At 41.7% G+C, this 19,761-nt stretch overlaps 1 protein-coding gene across 4 annotated transcripts in view; it reads right to left on the bottom strand.

Moving 5' to 3' along the window:
- SNX24 (sorting nexin 24) overlaps positions 1-10,605 on the bottom strand; it is a 157,616-nt gene extending 147,011 nt beyond the window's left edge. For 2 of the 4 annotated variants that reach the window (XR_004680863.1, XM_035013996.1), the window contains exon 1: positions 10,446-10,605. Coding sequence is in view for 3 of the 4 variants with exons in the window: in XM_035013996.1 (XP_034869887.1) it covers positions 10,446-10,505 (60 nt within the window). In the remaining variant the exon portion in view is untranslated. The remainder of the gene's footprint in view (positions 1-10,445) is intronic. The other 2 variants (XM_035013993.1, XM_035013992.1) reach the window with 2 other exon arrangements.
- Between the last annotated feature and the right edge of the window lie 9,156 nt (positions 10,606-19,761).

Here is a 19,761-nt window from a genome sequence, read left to right as displayed (position 1 = left end):
AAGAAAAGAAAAGAAAAGAAAAGAAAAGAAAAGAAAAGAAAAGAAAAAAGAAAAGAAAAGAAAAGAAAAGAAAAGGAAAGAAAAGAAAGAAAAGAAAGAAAAGAAAGAAAGAAAGAAAGAAAGAAAGAAGAAGAGCAAGCGGGCGCCTGGGTGGCTTAGTCGTTAAGCGTCTGCCTTCGGCTCAGGTCATGATCCCGGGGTCCTGGGATAGAGCCCCACATCGGGCTCCTTGCTCGGCAGGAGGCCTGCTTCTCCCTCTCCCACTCCCCCTGCTTGTGTTCCTTCTCTCGCTGTGTCTCTCTCTGTCAAATAAATTTAAAAAATCTTGAAAGAAAGAAAAAAAAGAAAAGAAAAGCAACTACAAGGGACACTAGCATGTTTCAAAAATGTCAAAGCTAGTCATCAGAATGAGCCAGCAAATTACAATGGATCTACACTGCGACACCACTGCTCACCTTATCAGACTGGCAAAAACCCAAAGGCCTGACAACACACTCAGTTGGCAAGCTTGTGAGGAATTCAACTCTCATAAACTGCTATGGGAATGCAAAACAGCACAATCCCTAAGGAAGGGGATCTGACAATATCTGGCAAAATTAAGTATGTATGCATGTACCTTTTGATCCAATAACCCACTGCTAAGAACCTATTCTAAAGATACCCTGACAAAAATGCAAAAAACATATGCACACAGCTAGTGACTGCAGACAACAATGGAGAAGAACTAAGCTGTAGAAAAGGAGTGTGCATCTTGATATATGCCCCTGGGGAGTGAACTACAGGATGCACTGTGAAGTCAAAAACAAACAAACAAACAAACAAAAAAACAGGTGGAAGAAAATGTTTTCATATACTACTGTTTAATTTTAGACTACTCTTTAATCTAAGGGCACAAATGTACCTGTATTTGTTTCTTTTTGTTCTAAGTTTTCATTTAAATAATCTCTACACCCAACGTGGGGCTCAAACTCACAACCCCAAGATCAAGATTGCATGCTCCTCTAACTGAGCATCCAGGAGCACCTTGTTTCTATTTTTTTTAATGGAAAGATAAACTACAACTTTTTTGTAAATGGTCATCAAGGGGAGGGGAAGAAAACAGAATGAAGGGAATATAAAAAGCAGCTAGATTTCAGCAAATAAACCTAATGCAGTATACACTTTACACAATATGAAACAAAATCAACTTCTAAAAAAACTCCTAAGTATACAAAAGAAAATGACACTGGGTAGCTCATTGGGGAGTTATGAGCAGAGAAGAACCAATCCAAGTGATTTTGAAACAGTCATTTAATTATACACTCTTAGTGGGATAGATCAAAGAACAAAAGAACTTTTTTTTTTTTTTAAAGATTTTATTTGTTTATTTGACAGAGAGAGACACAGCGAGAGGGAACACAAGCAGGGGGAGTGGGAGAGGGAGAAGCAGGCTTCCCGCCAAACAGGGAGCCCGATGCGGGGCTCGAGCCCAGGACTCTGGGACCATGACCTGAGCCGAAGGCAAACGCTTAACGACTGAGCTACCCAGGCGCCCCCAAAAGAACTTTTTAAAAAGAAAGTTTTAAGCTGTATTCAGTAATCATGTTGTTGATGGTAATACTGGTATTATAATGGAGACACACTGATGTGTATAATGCGAGTTAAAGTAAACTGCTAATCATATGATATTCCATCAATCTCAGCATCTAAAGTATTGAGATTTTCAGTGCAGGAGAAAGACGCAGCTGAAGATAAAAGACCAAGACAACAATTCCTGCTGTCCTCGACATACCATGTATTTGATCTTAAGAGAAACATTCTTCTGCTCCAACCACTGAAAAGATTTCAAAACCTTCACAAATACATTGTGTCCAGATCATAGTCTCTATCACTTCTCACTAAAAGTAACCAGGGATCTTTAGAGAAAAACCTAATTCCAGATCTGGGGCGGGAAATGTAAAAGATGTACCTTGTTATGCCAGGAAGCAAGGAGTTACCGAAGACCACTAAGGTTATGTCAAGGACACAGAACTCAACTTGAAAATGCCAAATACGAAAACGGCCGAAGAAGGACATAAAGTATATAAGAATGATAAATGCAAGGGACCCATCTGCCTCAAATATGCTGATATCCACAGATCCCTAACAATACTGATTTTTTTTTAAAGACAGCCTCTGTGATAATCTTTGTGATCTTTGGAGGCAGCCAGCTCACTGTTTTGAAAGTAAATAATCAAAGAAAGAATCAGGCATTTATCCTCTTTTCCTATTAAAAACCACATCTCACAGTAACTAATTTACAAGGCAAAGTTGCTTTGTGTACATGTATTCAAGCCAATAAATGAAGAAAGAATGATAAAATTAAACTATCAATACTTAGCAACCACTAAGGAATGTAAAGATCTAGGCAATGTTCTTCAGCAGTTGCTAGCATCACATATCAAATCTGAAAATGATCAAGCCTCTACCTTTGTATGGCGTAAGGAACTGAAAAAGGTGTTAATAATGACATAAGAAGGCATGCCTGGGTGGCTCAGTCAATCTCAGTGACATCGTGACCTGAGCTGAAATCAGGAGTTGGATCTCAACAGACTGAGCCATCTGGGGAACCCCAAAAGCTCATCATTTTATTTTTTTTAAAGATTTTATTTATTTAATTGACAGAGAGAGACACAGCGAGAGAGGGAACACAAGCAGGGGGAGTGGGAGAGGGAGAAGCAGGCCTCCCGCCAAGCAGGGAGCCTGATGCAGGGCTCGATCCCAGGACCCTGGGATCATGACCTGAACCGAAGGCAGACGCTTAACGACTGAGCCACCCAGGCGCCCGAGAGCTCATCATTTTAAAAGCTGAATAAAGGGGTCAGTCTCTCCATTGGTCTGTATGTTGACATTTTCCATAACAAAACAGGTACTTTCAAAAGGGAGGGGGAGGAGGAAAACAACAGAAAACTGAAACAGAAGAGACATATAAGAAGCAAAATAACAGAAAATTCCATTAAAAATCTGAATGTGTAGGGGCACCTGGGTGACTCAGTCAGTTGAGCATCTGCCTTCAGCTTGGGTCATAATCTCAGGGTCCTGGGATCGAGCCCCATGTTGGGCTCCCTGCTCGGTGGGGAGTCTGCTTCTCCCTCTCCCTCTGCCCCTGTGTCCCACTGATGCTCTCTCTCTCAAATAAATAAAATAAAATCTAGTTAAAAAGTTATTTTAAAAAATCTCAATGTATTTGGAAAGCCATCATAAGAATACAAGGTATGAGTCTGATGGCCCCTGTGTTTTGGAGGGATGCTGGGGGGGATGGAAGAGAAGGCAGGAGGTGAGAAGCATGTATCTCCGTGCCCTCTATAATATATACTACTCACTTATGTAAGTATATTAGCCTTCAGCATCCTGAAGGGAAAAAAACACACACAGGCAGTAAATAAGGCTACAAAACTAAACCTGAACTGAATGAAAGTTGTAATAAGAATACCAGTTGATTCCATGTAAATTGTTACTTCTGAAGTACTTCAAAGTATTTGCAAATAATTTATTTTATATAGCATGAGTATTTCTCCTGGACTTTTGTTTATGTTACTGACATTAAAAAGCTTAAAAAAAAAAGGAACTTGAAGGCTGTCCTTATTCAAAATAATAAGAATAATCACAAACATAGCTAGACACCTCATTCCTAGCACTTTGCAAGAATTATTCCATTTAATCCTCAAAGCACTCTACAAGGTAGGTACTAGTATTCTCCTTTTTTACAGATGAGGGGGGAAAAACACAGGAGATTAAATGGCTTGTCCAAAGTCAGACTTTGTTGGAGGCAAAATTTGAATGCAGACAGCATGAATCTATAGCCTGAGCCTTTGCATTTAGACTGTGTCAGCCTCTGGCCTAAACCAGTGGAATAGTATAAGTGGGCTTTTGCCAAATGGCAAAAATTACACATAAAGTATCTAAAATACAAAAAACCTATTTGATCTGTATGGCTTCATTTCTAATGCCATTCCTGCCTCATTTCTGAGACACTGTGCTGTAATTTGGACTCCTAACTTAATTGCACATCAAGTCAGACAAAACTAAATGCAACATGATATCCTGGATTGGACATTAGTGGAATCCAAATAAAGTGTGGAGCTTAGTTAACAGTAATGCACCAGGGTGGGAGGACAGGTTAGCCTGGTGATGTGTATTGAGGAGGGCACGTTCTGCATGGAGCACTGGGTGTTGTGCACAAACAATGAATCATGGAACACTTCATCTAAAACTAATGATGTAATGTATGGTGATTAAGATAACAATAAAAAATTTTTAAAAATAAAAAATTAAAAAACAAAAAACAAAAAAATCAGTAATGCACCAATGCTACTTTCCTTGTTTTGACATTACCATGGTAATATATGATGTTAAAACAACAGGGGAAACTGGCTGGTGGGGGGGGGCGGTGTATATAGGAACTCTCAGTTACTAACTTTGTAACTTTTCTGCAAATCTAAAATTATTTCACGATTAAAAGTTTATTTTAAAAAACATAAATTACAAAGTGAAAACTATTAAAAAAAAAGATGAAAATGTATTTCTTGCTCAATGAAAACAAACTTAATTTTGTCTCCAAATTTCTAAGTACCATACTTGCAAAATTCAATCCTCTTGTACCTATTTGGTTCTTAGGTGAAGGTAGCATTCTACTGGCTGACATTCAAGCACATTTTCACACCTGGGGAGTCTGGGTGGCTCAGTCGGTTAAGCCTGGGACTCTTTGTTTCAGCTCAGGTCCTGATCTCATGGGCCCTGAGATGGAGCCCCTCATGGGGCTCCGTGCTCAGCGGGGAGTCTGCTTGAGATTCTCTCCCTCTCCGCCTCCCCCCACTTGCACAGGGCCACGGCCCCCACGCACACATTCTCTCTCCCTCTCTCTAAAATAAATAAATTAAAAAGTATGTTAAGAATATTTTCACACTGGTACTTCCTGTCCTTAAGGGTAAGGGACATTCCCTACACGTGCTTGATTTAATTATGCAACACACATTTAATGCTTGCTTATGCTGTCAGTTTACCATGAGTGAGGCGCTGGGCAGCTTGTCCTTGTCACACAAAGGCCTCCTTCATCATAGATGCTTACACAGAGTGACTCAAAGATACTGTGGCGGACATTGTGGTCCCACTGTCGTGCCTACAGGTTAGGTGGAGGAAGAGGCTGACCTCACTCCCAGCTCCAGAAAAGCCTATTATTTGAACTCCATCTAGTTAATGTAACCTTGCCACAGCGACGGGTTCAGGTGGCCCCAGCCTCACCCAATCAGCACAGAGAATTCCCCTGGCAACAGGATGGGCTGAAAAACCAACTGGGGATAACAAGATATGAAAGGAGATGGATTTGCTCAGAGCTCCTGGGGAAAAACAGTGCCCGTACTCTGAAGAAATACCCTCTCTTCTTCTGCAATACACACACACAAATGTTTAATCTGCAACTTATTAGCCTTCTGTCACCAGATGGAAGCTACTCTGAGGATGAAAGCACAGAGGAGGGCTACTCTTGGGTAGGCAGGCTGCCCTTACTCAACCTCTCATTTTCACAAATACAAATGGCAGTAAAAATACTTCCCGCAGATCACTGTTAATTCCAAAGAAATGTCTACATTATGGTCATGCTAAAAACAACAAAAACAAGTAAGGATTGGGAGGATACTAAGGTATGGCTAATTTTGTGTCACTACTGACATTTTGGTTCTTTTTTAAAAGTCTGTACCTGTCAGATACTCAAAGTGAAACAGTTACAGGTGAAATTATGTCCTGGATTTGTTTCAAAATATTCCAGAATTTTAAAAAATGGAAGAATAAGGGGTGGTAAGTGAAGAAATAATTTAAAATACTGAAGGTGAGGAATCGGTAAATGGTTCCTTATATTGTTCTAATTTTGTATTTTAATCCACAAAATATTAAAACAATGATCCCTGCATCTCTCAATATTATGATCATGTATATATGAAGCTGCCTTACGTAGTGAAAAGCATGATACATCAAGTAAATCAAAGAGACCAGAATTCAAGAAAAAGATATATTTGTATAACCATAACACAGTCACAGACAGTTAAAATGAACTTGAAAAACCATCTAATTCAATGCCTTGATTTTAACAGCTATAAAAAAAATGAAATCTAATACATTCAAACTTTATGTTGCAGCCTAGGTAGTAATTCTGCTTTTGTTATTTACCAATGACGTATCTGAAAATTGAAAATACCAGCCTATACTCGCACCCTGGACCTGCTTACCTTCACATCCAATGGACTGTTCTCCATCCTCACTTTACAAAGCCACTCAGCCACATCCAGCACTTTCCTTCCTGTAAAGCATCTACCATTCTGTCTTCCCACTTCCCACCCCTGCACTTCCTTCTCCCCCCCCCTCCCAGGATGCAGTGCTGAGAATTCTTTGCTCATGCAAATTCTAGGATTTTACCTTAAGTCCACCAATTTTCTTCACTCCACATTCTCTTCCTGGGTTAATGCTATTTAACTGCTATGCTTTTTTCATCCTTTGTGCTGAATGACCCTCTAGAGCTGTATTTCTAGCCCAGGCCTCTATCCTGAGCTCCAAAATCAAACATCCTCACCAATCACCAAAAACGCCAACAGGTCCCCAAATGCAATCTCCTCCTTGCTTCAGCTCTGAGTTGGCCAATGGCGCCCGCATCCAGGGGAGTCACACTCCTGCCTCACGTCTGATCACCAGGTCCTAGAGATTCTTGTTGTCTTCCCTTCCCAGTTGCCTTAGTTCCAGCTCACATCCTCTCTCTCCTTTCTGGTCCTTCTGCTAAGCAACCCTTAAATGATTAATACTCCAGGGTCATATTTCTAAACGCAAAACTCATCATGTTACTTCCTTCCTCAAACCCAATGTCTGGGGTGAAGTCCATACTCCTTTCCAGATCTTCAGGCTAGCGAGCTGGTCTCTCTCCACCTCTCTCTGTCAGGTGTTCCCTGCACAATCCCTCCTGCTACTGGAAACTCCAGTCTGCACCCTGAGCCCCTTCCACCCACTGAGCTGTTTCATGCTTCATAATCACTGCTCTTCTGGTTTTCTTCTCCTATTAGAAGACTCATTCATTCATTATTTATTCATCACACACATACTGAATTCTTAACTATGTGATAGGCCCTGTGCTGGAGTACAGCAGAAGAAACTGACACTGTGCTGGTCTCAAGGAGTTTAGAGCCTAGCTGGGAAACAGACAGTAAACATCTAAGCTATGGGGACAGAGGACAGGTAGAGAATAAGCTTCCCATGAGGTAATATTTGAGTTCATGTGAATTTTGTTAGAAGATCCTCTCCTGATTCTTTGTAAACTAAAATGACTTAGAAGGGTCCCCCCTTGCCTTTTTTTCCTTTTTTTTTTTTTGTTTTTGTTTTGGTGAATCTGGGAGTTTAAAATGCCTTTCCCTTGAGATGAGATTTTGTGCTGAACTTCCTTCTAGAATTTGCAATGCCAGCAAAAACCAAATCATATGTCAAAAGTCAGCATTCCTAAGCAACCCCCAACCCCACACCACACATGACCCTAAGGCAGTGCAGAAATGCCCTCTTCCTCCTCAAGACTCCAGATAACATCAGGGCACCCTAGCCCTTCCCTACCTTGCCCCTCTGGCTGAGAATTCCTAAGGACAGGAGCAACAGCCCTTTACCTTTCAATTCCACACTTGACAACATGCAAGCCCACAGCCAATGTTTAGGGGTTCAAAAGGCAAAAATTCACTCTTTCAGGGTAAATTACCTTGTACATCCGATCATAACTTTGTATAAACTTCTTGAATAACAATTATCTATGAAACTTTAAAAGGCCCAGAAGTACCACTTCTAGTTAAGGTTCTACAAAAATCCTAGTGGGAGGCATAAAAAAAAAAAAAAAAGCCATGTACAGGGATGTCTCAACATCTGACACAGTTGCTAAAAATTAGAAGCAAATGTCAGTGGCCATCAACAAGAGATCTGGGTAAACAAATGATGGCGTGTTCGTTAGGAGGAAGATCCCTTTGCCAGTAGCTAGGAGACAGACCTATCCATATCAGTACAGAAAGATATTCATGTTGTAGGATGACAGTTATAGTCAAATCTTACAATTTATTCTAAGAAAAAAACATATGCTTTCATGGCATACAGAAAAGTCTCTAAGAAAGCACCCCCACGTTTTATGTCTTGAGGGCATGGGACTAGAAGCAAGGAAGAACCACACTTCTTTACTATAAACCTCCAATCATTGAATTCATTTGAATGCAATATTCCTTAAATATTCTTAAGTAAAAAAATGCTTTTTACTCTGAAGTATACATTATTTCAGGAAACTGAGATTATGTTTTTAAATTCTGAGGGTTTTTTAAAAGATGAAATGTTATTCACTGCTAAATTTCCAGGACCTAGAATAGAGACACCAAGCAGGCACTCAGTTAATATTTCCTAAATTAATAACTGCTGTGCAATTATAGCAAACTATAGAAATGATCCCGGAAAGTATAGTCTTCTGTGCAATTATGAAACAGCTGCTCAGAGGGAAAGAAGTATCCAATAGCTGCTTCATTGACTCACATAGGAAAAAAACCACTTGCAGAGGTATCTTAACAATATGGTTATCAATCTAAATGAGTTAGGATTTTTTTTTTAAAAAGTAAGCTTTTAAAAAGCACACAAACTCTCTTCATATAAGCAATCTCCAAACTGCCATGTTTGCCAAGAAAAGAGCTCCTTCCAAATCAATTTAAGTCACAACCTGGCACATGCCTGGTCGTAATACGAATAATCAAAAGATATTGGAAAACTGTGTGGGAAAACACAGATCCTGTAAGAGAAGAAAATCAGTAATGGCCAAAAAGCCATTAATTTTGATCTTCAAATTTTGATCTACTTCAAATTCCTTATTTGGGGAGGTAAGTAACTTTTAGTTTGGACTACTGAGACCACCTTCATCTAAACACATCAAAAGACCGAACAAGCAGGCTATAATCTTCAGATCCTAAAGAATGCCCCAAAGATGGCAGGCCCTCCATGACTGCCGATGGGGGGTGGGGGGTGGGGGTGTGTGTGGGGTGTGTGTGTGTGTGTGTGTGTCCTCGACTAATGAAAGACAAGCAAGGTTTCAAGGCTTTAAGGAAAAGGCCTTGCACAGGTTCAAATTTAAGTTCAATTTCTCCTTCCTTCTTTTTTTAAGGAAGATGCAGAATATTTAACCAAATATCAATTCACTGGTAAGGCTTATTTATATAAATAATGGCCAAACAGAGCTCAGATGCCCCCCCACCTTCCCCTCAGTTTCCTCCCCAAGGGAAGGCACTCAGTACTTCTTTTGGGACACTTGAACCCAGAGGTCTACTTAATCCTAAAACCCATACTCCCTGGATTTTTTTTTTTTCAATCACTACTCTTAATTCAAAAAAACTCCCTTGAGAGGGAGACTTAATCCTCCCTATGAAAACACAGTAGGTTCCAAATAGCTTGTCACCAAAACCCAAGGATATTTAGAGAAGAGAAAGGTCAAAATACTCTTCCAAATTACTGTAGCTGGTGTTTAGCAAGTGAGTGAGTTAGAAATGAATAATGTATCAGTCCTTTCAGACTGCCCTCTGCAATCTCCTCTGCTACCTGCTCTTTAACAACTGGATGTAAATTCTTCCACAGTCGAGCCAGCGTGAGGCATTTCTCCCTCGGGCAATGACCGTCTAGACGAAGGTGTCTAAGTTCGTTGGGAAATCCACCACCTACAGTTTACTTACTAAACTCGTCCAGGCCCTGGTCTTCACCCCCCCCACCCCCCGACCCACTCTGCCACTCTCGAGATCAGGGGCCCTGTTTCTCAGTTCTCAGGGATCAGACTTAGGGATGGAACAGGTGCGCAGGAAGTACCTGATTATGCCACTTCATGGCCCACCAGAACTGGGGGGGGGGGGGGAAATAACTTTGGAAGCCATCTAAAAGCAACGCCTGTGTTCACTCTGGCTAATAGCGAGCTACAAATGACGATTTTTTCCCTTTAATTAGCATGCTTTCCATCTGAATGAATCCCACAGAACTTGGAAGCCAACATCGACGCGCCGCGCAGCCGCTCGGGTCTGGGCAGAGGGGGCAGCCGTGCCAGACGCGAACGCAGCCCACCCCGGGCTGCAGGGAGCGCGCGGCGGGGAGAACGGCGAGCGCCGCGAGCGAGGGCTGGACTCCCGCCGCTCCTGCCCCGAGGCCGGGAGCGGGGCCGGGAGGGGGAGGGGAGCGGACCGGAGGAGCCCCGGGCGCCCGCGGCCGCCGGGCCCGGGAGGGGGCGGGGGCGTCTCCCTGACAACCGCGCCGGGGCGCAGCCCAGCCTCAGGCCCTGCGGGGGGAAGGGAGGGCAGCCGGGGGGACCCTCCGCGCAGGGCCGGCGACGGCCGGGGGCACCTCCGCCGCTCAGCAGCCGCGGGCCCGCCTCGGGGCCCCGTCCGGCCGCGGCCCGCGCCTACCGTGTATCCCCGCTCCAGGTCGCTCTCCTCGTAGCGAAAGGACGGGATGTAGACCTCCATGGCCGCGCCAGCCGGCCGGCGGAGGGCGAGCGGGGGGCGGGCTCGCGGCCGCAGCTCCGCCCCCGGCCGAGCGCCCCGCCTCCCTGCCCTGCGCCCCCGGGACCCAGGCGCTGCGCCGCGGGGCCGGGGAGCCGCCGCCGCCCCCGCCGCGCGCCGCGTTCCCGGGGGCTCGGGGCGGGAGCCGGGGGCCCGGGGCCGGGCGGCGGAGGGCGCGCAGCTCCGGGCGCCTGGGTCCGGGCCCACGGGGCGGCGGAGCGGAGCTGGGCCCGGAGGAGGCGGGGCCTGAAAACCTGTGAGTCTGCAGAAAAGGGGTGTGCGCGCCTCCGCGCCAGGCGCCGGGGACCGGGCCGCACCCGGGCGCTCCCTGCCCTTCGGGCGCCGGCGGGCGCTGCGCCTGCATTTTGTCAGACGCTGCCCTGAGCGATTGCAGGACGGCGGGGAGCTGAAAAGCAGGGGAGCTCCTCGGTGCTGTCCCCGATGTTGGCATTTTCGTCTCAACTCTCGGCTGGCATTCACAGCAGTGAACCCTCCAACTTTTAGCAAGACTTTTTCTATTTCCCCTTGAGTCCAAGGTCAATGTCTCGTTCTCAGCAGACAAAGCTGGGAATGGTATTATCATGCAGAACCCGAACGTCAGCAGGGTCACGGAGACACACTCTGGCTTCTTGCTCCAGTTTTAAAATGAGCAGCTGTTTGCGTGTTTTAACTGTAAGAGAAAACAGAACACAAACACACACGCACACACACGAAAAAGAAAAAAAGAGAAAAGAAAGGTGAGGGCCGCAATCTGCCTACCGGGCCAGAACCAAATAACCTGAAAGTACCTAAAAGATGAAGGGATCCACTTGAGGAAACCTATCAGGTTACGTTTGTAAACTCCGAGTTTCTTCCTTAGGTCAGAGCATGGAGCAGAATAGAAACTTGGAGGTGACTTGTTTCACTTGGAGTGACTGGTCACTGAAAAGTGACCTCGGGCAGCGAGCTTTGGGGCTGCAGGCGCACAGAGGCTTCTACATCAGTGTGCTCTTGAGGCCAGGGGGCATTGCAACCTGGTAAACTCTAAAGTTGATGCTGAGCCCCTAAGTCATGGAGAAGAGGAAGAATCAAGCCCTTTACTTTAAGAACTTGCCTGATGGCGACCCGCAGAGCCTCTGAAGACCATCCTCCTCGCCCACACACTTGCAACTCCGGGATCTGCCACTCAGAACTCCGTGCCTCGGCAGACAGCTGTGCCCGGTGACCAGACCACCCTTCCTCTTCTGCTGGTCAGCACCATCTCACGTTAGGAAACAGCTCTGTGGACACCATGCTGTCTGAGTTCAGAGCCTGGCTCGTGGTTCTCTTAAGCCTCTGGTGACTATCACAATGTATTGTGTGATTTACTTATCTGCCTCACCCAGTAGGTGTTAGGGTGTGTAGCTTAAAAAAAAATTTTTTTTTTAATCCCCTGCTTGGCCTGTTGCCTGGCACATTTTTCTTGAAAGCTTTATAGAAGCATTTATTTATTTTTTTTTAAAGATTTTATTTATTTATTTGACAGAGAGCGAGAGCAGGAACACAACAAGCAGGGGGAGTGGGAGAGGGAGAAGCAGGCTCCCTACGGAGCAGGGAGCCCGACGCGGGACTCGATCCAGGGACTCCAGGATCATGACCTGAGCTGAAGGCAGTTGCTCAACCAACTGAGCCACCCAGGCGCCCCAGTACTAAGCTTTCTAATAACCCCATGAGGAAGTGCTATGTGCAGCAGGACTTTAAAGGAGTGTTTCTGGATATTGTTTGTAAAATAAAAATGGTGAGGCTCCTGGCTGGCTCAGTGAGAAGAGCATACACCTCTTGATCTCTGTGTCATCAGTTCGAGCCTCACACTGGGTGTGAGATTACTAAAAAAAAAAAAAAATTAATAAAAAAAAAATTGTGAGTCTTAAAGTTTAAAAAAATAAATAAATAAAACAAAATAATAATGGCTGCTGATGGCAGAAGACCAAAACAATTTCCAGATTGGTTGAAACAACTTGTTTAAGCCTCAGTGGGTAGGAGTGCCTGGCTGGCGCAGTCTGTAGAGCATGTGACTCTTGACCTCGGCCTCAGGGTTCGAGCCCCACGTTGGTACAGAGATTACTTAAAATAAAATTTTTTTAAAAGAAGTCTCAGTGGGTAATGTAACCCAGGACTATGTAATCATAAAGTCCTCGCGCTAGAGACTGCTGATCTAGCTTTTAAAATGCTTTCTATACCTTCCTTTTCCCAAAGCTTGCTAGTAGCCTGGCATATACGTTTTTGATCTGGCATGGCTCACCTATTTACCTGTTGAACTTAAAAGGCAGAAATGTGTGGATCCATGAAAATCTGACAGATGGTCTGGGTGCCTGGGTGGCTCAGATGGTTAAGTGTCTGCCTTCGGCTCAGGTCATGATCCCAGGGTCCTGGGATCGAGTCCCGCATCAGGTTCCCTGCTCAGCGGGGACCCTGCTTCTCCCTCTGCCTCTCTCTCTCTGTCTCTTATGAATAAATAAGTAAAATCTTTTAAAAAAAAATCTGACAGATGGTCCAAGTGAAACCTATTTGTTGTATTCTACTAATTTTTGGAGTCTAATATTAATATTAATTACATTATTATATATAATATATATTATTTATAATATATTATATAATATGTAATTATATAATATATAACTAAATGCATTAATATGAATATTAATAACATTATTTGTTGTATTCTAATAGCAGTGTATAATTTAATTTTGCCTTGCTGAAAATCTATGTATCTCTCAATATGTGGGTGTGTTCTGGAGGGTTTATCAGCTTAGCCATAAGTGGGATTGTTATTTCAATGATTACAGAGGCATAATTGAGGCTCAGGGGAAATAAATTAACTATGAAATGACTAGCTAATAGTTAGAAGGGCTAAATTTCTAACCAAGTTCTGTGAATAACCCCTAAGAAAGGGAGAAAAGAATAGTTATACAGAGAACATGGAAAATATATTATTGTATTGTTCCTACATAACTTTTAGACTAAATCTGCAATCTGTGACAAGCCAGCTAGATTTCTGCTCAGAAATTAATAAAAATACATGGTGAATACATATGGAAGACATTGAACAGTTAGAAGCAAAGAATTTACATAAGCAAAATAATAAAATTCTGCTAAAATCTGGGTATAAAATCCTTATACTAAAAATGCCACATTTACCTAATATTGGCTAGAAACATATTTCAGCAAATTTAGTGATGAATGGTTTTAAATACCAACTTATATTGATTTTCAACCCCGAGATCAAAAGTTGCATGCTCTACGACTGAGCCATCCAGGTGCCCCTATATTAGAAGCTTAGAGCGAAATCTGTCAGGAGTGTATATTACATATTCAACATTTTATAAGACTAATACATCATGACCAAATAAGATTTAACCCAGGAACATAAAGATGGTTAAACAATAGGAAATCTGTTCATGTATTTCTCAACATTGTCCTATTAGAAAAGAAAAATAAATAAATGAATATGTCAGTGAATTCTAAAAAAACATTAGTAAATCAATATACCTCTTCCTAGTAATTCTTAGCAGGCTAGGGATAGCAAGAAACATTTTTAAGTTAATAAAGTTTAGCTACAATAATCCCACAGCAAATATCCTACTCAGCGTCATATGAGGGAGCGTCCTAACAGTGCCAATAATTTTATTACAACAATTTTTTTTTTTTTAAGATTTTCTTTATTTATTTACTAGAGAGAGAGAGAGATTGAGCATGAGCAGGGGGCAGGGGCAGAGGGAAAGAGAATCTCAAGCAGACTCTGCGCTAAGCCCAATACGGGGCTCCATCTCACCACCCTGAGATCATGACCTGAGCCAAAATCAAGAGTCTGATGCTTAGCCAACTGAGCCACCCCTTTATCACAACTATTCTTTCAAATTTTGCTGGAGGCCCTCACCTGTGAAATAGAACAAGCAAAAGACCTAAGAGGTACAGATATTGGGTAGGAAGACAGAAAACTAAGGCTGTTTATAGATGAAATGATCTACATAGATCTGAGTCAACTAAAAAATGATTAGAATTAATAAAAGAGTTTTGTAAGGTGCCGTATACTAAGTCAATGTATACTACTTGAAAGATTTCCTATAAAATAGCTTTCTTACACACCAACATTAATCAGTTAAAAAATAACATAGGGAAAACCAAAAGATTTCATTAATAACAGTATTTAAAACTGATGTTTAAGGATAAACTTTACAAAAAACATTCAAGACCTTTTGAAGAAACCTAAAAAACTTTATTAAAGGGGGCGCCTGGGTGGCTCAGTCGTTAAGCGTCTGCCTTCGGCTCAGGTCATGATCCCAGGGCCCTGGGATTGAGCACCGCATTTGGCTCCCTGCTCGGCGGGAAGCCTGCTTCTCCCTCTCCCGCTCCCCCTGCTTGTGTTCCTGCTCTCGCTGTCTCTCTGTCAAATAAATAAATTTAAAAAAACCCCAAAACTTTATTAAAGGATGTAAAAGAAGATCTGAAAATAGTTATATCATGTTCCTGAATGGGAAGAATCAATTTTTTATTTTAAAGATATGAGTTTTCACCAACATGATTTATTAAGTTAATACAATTAAAACCCCAACAAGTTAAGAAAGTGACAAGCAGGTTCTAAAATTCATTTAAAGAATGAATAGGGCAAGTCTGAACAAGAAGAAAAATGATTGAGGGGATAAGTTAATTTATATGACATCAAAACATATAAAGCCATAGTACAGATCTTCCTTGGCTTATGATGGGGTTTTGTCCTGATAAACCCATTGTAAGCTTAAAATAGCATCAAGTCAAAAATGCATTTAATAAACCTAACCTACTGAACATCGTGGCTTAGCCTAGCCAACCTCAGACATGCTCAGAACACTGCTGTTAGTCTCCATTTGGGCAAAATCATCAAACACAAAGCCTATTTTTTATTATTTATTTATTTTTATTTTTTTTTAAAGATTTTATTTATTTTTTTGTGAGAGAGAGAATGAGAGAGAGCACATGAGAGGGGGGAGGGTCAGAGGGAGAAGCAGACTCCGTGCTGAGCAGGGAGCCCGACGCGGGACTCGATACGGGGACTCCGGGATCATGACCTGAGCCGAAGGCAGTCGCTTAACCAACTGAGCCACCCAGGCGCCCCACAAAGCCTATTTTTTAATCAAGTGTTGAATATCTCATGTAATTTATTGAATACTGAATGTAAAAAAAAAAAATGGTTGTAAGTATATCAGTTGTTTACCCTTGTGATTGCCTGCAGCTGCCCAGTATCACCCAACAGTATTGGACTGCACATCCCTAGCCTGAGAGAAGATGCAAGTTCAAAATTTGAAGAATAGCTTCTACGAATTCATATCACTTTCGCACCATCATAAGGTCAAAATATCTTGAGTTAAACCATGGTAAGTCAGGAACAGTCTGTAATGAAATCAGTGTGATCCTGGAACAGAATGAGACAAATGATCAAGGGAACCAAGTAGTCCAGAAACATAACCCTGAATATATGGTGACATAATATGGAACAACAGTGTTATTTCAAACTTATGGGGGTTAAAAAAAAAAAGTATTCAATATATGGTGTTTACATAGTTTTCGTAAATGTTTAAATTGTAAAATTTTATTATATGTTAAAAATAAATGGTGTTTAAATAAAAGGTATAATATATAGTTTATGGATAACTGGCTATCCATTTGAAAGAAAAATAAAATAGGTTTTAAAAATGAATTCCATATATAGTAAAAATCTCTATGAAGAACCAAAGCTATAAAACCTTAATGTGGACAAAGTCTTCTTATTACAATATACAAAATGTCAAAGGCATTAATGGAAAGATATTTTAGACTATATAAGGATTTAAAATTACACCTGACCCTTGAATAGAAGTGGGGCTAGGGGCACTGACCCCCCCCCTTGCAGTTGAAAATCCATGTATAACTTTTGACTCCCCATAACTTAACTACTAATAGCTTACTATTACCAGAAGCCTTACCCAGAACACAAACCTTCAGTTAACACACACTTTGTATGTTAGATGTATTATATACTGTATTCCTACAATAAAGTAAGTTACAGAAAAGAAAACGTCGTTAAAATCATAAAAGAAAATATATGTACAGTACTATACTGTATTTATAAAAAAAAAAATCCACATATAAGTGGACCTGCACAGTTCAAACCCATGTTGTTCGAAGGTCAAGTGCAATGTAAACCAAAGACCACAAAGTTTAAAAAACATTTAATAAAATGAGAAAGATATTTCAACATGTATAACAAAGGATTAACGTGTATTTTATATGTTAAGAATACATAATTTTTTTAATGGCAGAATAGGAAATGGACACAGTTTGACTAGGCATTTCCCAGAAGATTGCAAATGGACCCAAAAGTCTGCATTAATTATCTATGAACACATAACAAATTACCCCCAAATTTAGCTACTTTAATTAAAGCGATAAATACTTATTCTCTCCCACAGTTTCTGTGGGTCAGGAATCTTGGAGCTGCTTAGGCTACTGTCAAAACGTCCACCAAGGCTCAGTCATCTTCAGACTCTACTTCCTGGGCCATAAGTTGGTTCACTCACATGCCTCGCAAGTTAATGTTGGTTGTTGGTGGGAGACCTCTGCTCCTGATCACTTGGACCTCCCTATCAGCCCCTCTAAATGTCCTGAAGACATGGAGGCTGGCTTCCCCCAAGGCAAGAAATCCACGAGAGCTCAGGGCAGAGGTCACCATGATTTTCTATCGCTTACCCTCAGAAGTCATACTCCATCGTTTCTGTAATATGCTACTGGTTACCCAGGTTGGCTTTATTCCATGTGGGAGGGGACTACACAATGGCTTAAGTCTCAGGAGGCAGGAATTAAATGGAGCTACTGTGGAGGCTAGCTACCCCGTAACTGAGAAGAGATGCTCAAATCCAGTGGTAATCAAGACAATGCAAATTAAATAATGAGGTATCAGTTTGCAACTTTTAGATTGGCAAAAATTTCAAAGGTTATTCCAGTATATTGGCAAGGATGTGGGGAAATAAGTACTATTTAAAGTCTGTAAACTGGGACAATCTCTGAATGACAAGCTGACAGGAGCTATTACAGTTCTAAAGGCACATAGTCAGTCTAGAAACCTCACTTCTGTGTGAACTAACTAGAATTTAAATAAAAACTTAAGAATTAAAAAATAAAATAAAGCATTATTTTAGTATTTATTTAAAGATTTTATTTATTTATATTTAGAGACAGAGAGAGAGTGCGCATTAGCCAGCGGAGGGGCAGACGGAGAGGGAGAATCTCAAGCAGACTCCCTGCTGACGTGGGGCTCCATCTCATGACCCTGAGATCATGACCTGAGCCGAAACCGAGTCGGACGTTTAACCAACTGAGTTAAGTTGGCGCCCAGCATTATTTTAGCATTTAACAACAACAACAACAACAAATTAAAAAAGAAAGAAAGAAAAGAAAAGAAAGAAAAAAGAAATTTCACTTCTGAAAATAGTTCTCTATGTGCAGGGCAGGAAAGGTATGTACAAGAATTTGATGGTAAAAAATTGGAAACAAATTCTATCATATTATGGATTAAAAAATATGTTAGTGTATCTATACCATGAATACAATGTTGCTGTTAAAAAACCCCATGTAGAGATTGTTGAGTTAGGATAGCAAACTGAACATCCATAACTAATTTCACTTCTTCCTCCAGCCCCAATAAAAGACAAGGAGCTTTTCCTTTTTTTCAAACCCATAAAAGTAGGGAAAACAGGAGAGAGGGAACAGCAACAAGATTTTTGTAAGCTAGAAAGCAGATGGATGAGAAGTAACTGTTTTAGCAAACAAGAAAAAGCCAAATTTAAATGGGAAAGCTGAAAACCAACCTCATTTACACAGCACAAGTCAAAAGACTCATCAACAGGGAACAGGGAACAGCAGGTACCTCTAGAATGGGAGGTAGATGGCAAAAATAAGGAAGATGGAGTGAAAGCGGAGAATCAGGAAAATCCCTTCATCCCCTCCCCCCACCTCCACACCGTTCTGGAGGCTATGTCCTCAAGAGAGGGTAAAAGAGTCTTTGCATTGGAAGTTGATAGCCTGGCTGAGGGCATGAAAACTTTTACCAAAAAATAGCTAAGGTCTGGGGTTTGGTGACGATATACATGACGAATGATGAATGTTGAAAACCTACAGAGGCTTGCAGCTATACATTTACCTTCCAGGCAAGAGACAGGAAAAGTAGTCTCTGGGAAATCTGAGCAGCCCAAGAGGAAAAATCTGGAGGCACCCCCATTAGAAGTTCCCTACAAACCGTCCAATGATAACACTCTTCAGTGACACTCAAATTTCACAGGTCCCATGACTATGCTCAGAGCATCTAATCAGCTTTCAATTCCCACTGCTAAACAGGAAGAGTTATCCCAAAATTAATAGATGTCCGAGGAAACCATCTAACATGGAAGAGAGACCAAAATAGGAAAATAATTTTGAGGAAACAGAAACAGGTAAGAAAATAATCTTAAAAGTAAACTCACTAATATCCTCAGAGAGATACAGGACTTAAAAATAGGAATGGCCCAGAAAACAAAAAAGTACATTCAGAGAGTAGGAACAAAATGACAGGGATAGAATATAAGAAAAACAATGGCCCTAGTCCAGGACATCCAATATCCATGTGATGGGTCTTCCAGAAGGAGAAGACGAATACAGAAGGGAAGACATCATGAGCAAAACAACTCAAGCAAATTTCCAGAACTGAATGTCATGTTTCCAGATTGAAAGCACCCACACTGGATGAAAACAGACATACACAACAGCAAATCTCTGTAAGATTTCAGAACACTGGCGATAAAAGAAGATCCTACAGACTCCAGAGGGTGGGCAGGGTGGGAGTGGGAAACAGCTTATACACAAAAGATCAGAAAACAGAATGGCTTTAGAATTCTCAACAGCAGCACTGGAAGCTAGAAGACAATGAGGCAATGTGTTCAGAATTTTAGAGAAAGTGATTTTCAACATGTACTCGCTTAAATTATTGATTAAAAATTAGGTAAAATGAAGTCTCAAAAGTATGGCTTTTATGCATCCATTTTCAGGATACTCTATATCCACCAAAATGAGGGCTGAATCAAGAAAGGGGAAGGCATGGGCTCTCAAGAATAGGAGGTAAAACCTGGGGAAAAGCAAAGGGAATCTTCAGAATTGCCACTGTGGGCCAGGTATAAAAAGATCCAGACTAGGGGCGCCTGGGTGGCTCAGTCGTTAA

This window comes from Mirounga leonina, unplaced genomic scaffold, assembly GCF_011800145.1.
Source record: "Mirounga leonina isolate KUSES-001 unplaced genomic scaffold, KU_Mleo_1.0 Mir_168, whole genome shotgun sequence".
NCBI lineage: Eukaryota > Metazoa > Chordata > Mammalia > Carnivora > Phocidae > Mirounga > Mirounga leonina.
The sequence above is the reverse complement of the archived record's forward strand: the minus strand, read 5'-3'. Positions and strand labels throughout refer to the sequence as shown.